At 51.1% G+C, this 1306-nt stretch overlaps 1 protein-coding gene across 1 annotated transcript; it reads left to right on the top strand.

The window, feature by feature from the left end:
* Nucleotides 1-3: 3 nt before the first annotated feature.
* On the top strand, nucleotides 4-849 carry LOC112121293 (olfactory receptor 52R1-like; the record flags this gene model as incomplete). Its single annotated transcript, XM_024220330.2, has 1 exon — nucleotides 4-849. A coding segment is annotated over one exon (846 nt), but the record flags the coding sequence as incomplete, so codon positions are not given.
* Between the last annotated feature and the right edge of the window lie 457 nt (nucleotides 850-1306).

Consider the following 1306-nt stretch of genomic DNA (forward strand, 5'->3'; position numbering starts at 1 on the left):
TTCTGTGCAATCTATGCCATAGCCATCTTGGGGAACTTCACCATCCTGTTCATCGTAAAGACGGAGCCGAGCCTCCATGGGCCCATGTACTATTTCCTCTGCATGCTGGCTGTCACCGACCTGGTCCTGTCTACGTCCATCCTACCCAAAATGCTAAGCATCTTCTGGTTCAATTCCAGGGAGATCAATTTCAGTGCCTGCCTCACCCAGATGTACTTCATTCTCAGCTTCTCTGCGATGCAGTCTGGGGTCCTTGTGGCCATGGCTTTTGATCGCTACGTGGCCATCTGTGATCCCCTGAGACATTCCACCACCCTAACAAATCCAGTGGTGGCTAAAATTGGCCTGGCCATGGTGCTGCGCGGCATCATGCTCATACTGCCACATCCTTTCCTGGCAAGGAGGTGGCCATATTGCAGAACCAACATCATTCCCCACACGTACTGTGAGCACATAGCTGTGGTGAAGCTGGCCTGTGCCGACATCAGCCTCAGTAGTTACTACAGCCTCTCTGTGGCATTCTTGGTGATTGGTATGGATGTGTTTTTTATCGCCGTGTCCTATACCCAGATCCTCAGGGCCATCTTCAGCCTCCCAACAAAGGACGCCCGGCTGAAGACTTTTGGGACCTGCGGCTCCCACCTCTGTGTCATCTTAGCCTCTTACATCCCACATCTCTTCGCCACCCTCACACAACGGTTTGGGCACAATATGGCCCTGCATTTCCACGTTCTCATGGCCAACATGCATCTCCTGGTGCCCCCCATTTTAAACCCCATCATCTATGGGGTGAGGACCCAACAGATCTGGGATAAGCTGCTCCAGCTCTTTACTCATAAAGGGACCTAAAGCTTTTTCCTGGTGCTCTGGCTCTCAGACCAAGCTCCATGGAGAGGTGGCTGGTGACATGGTGCTTGGCCCCCTTCCCCGAATCACTGACTGGCCAGTCAAACAGACATTAAATCCTTTCCTGATCTAACTGTGCTGTGTCAGCGTGACAAACTGGGGAATCTGTTTATATACAACTCAGAGTTGCCACTGTTCTAATTGCTGGTAACTGGAAGCCTGAGGCCCCACCCCTCTGCAGTGCCTCTTCCCCCATGTTCTGCCCTGGCTCTGCCTCTTCCCCTCAAGGCATACCTTAAAATACCTAAGAAATAAAGTGAAATTGCAATCTGAGTTTTATAAACTAGACAGGGTGTGAATCAAGCAATATCTCACCCTGATGGTACAAACAGTTCATCAATCTTCCATACACACGCCGGGGTTTCTCCTTTCCAGCCTGGGACCACCTCCCCACTCAAAA

The sequence above is a fragment of the Terrapene carolina genome, unplaced genomic scaffold, assembly GCF_002925995.2.
Source record: "Terrapene carolina triunguis isolate 2854851 unplaced genomic scaffold, T_m_triunguis-2.0 Scaffold7306, whole genome shotgun sequence".
In the NCBI taxonomy this organism is placed as follows: Eukaryota; Metazoa; Chordata; order Testudines; family Emydidae; genus Terrapene; species Terrapene triunguis.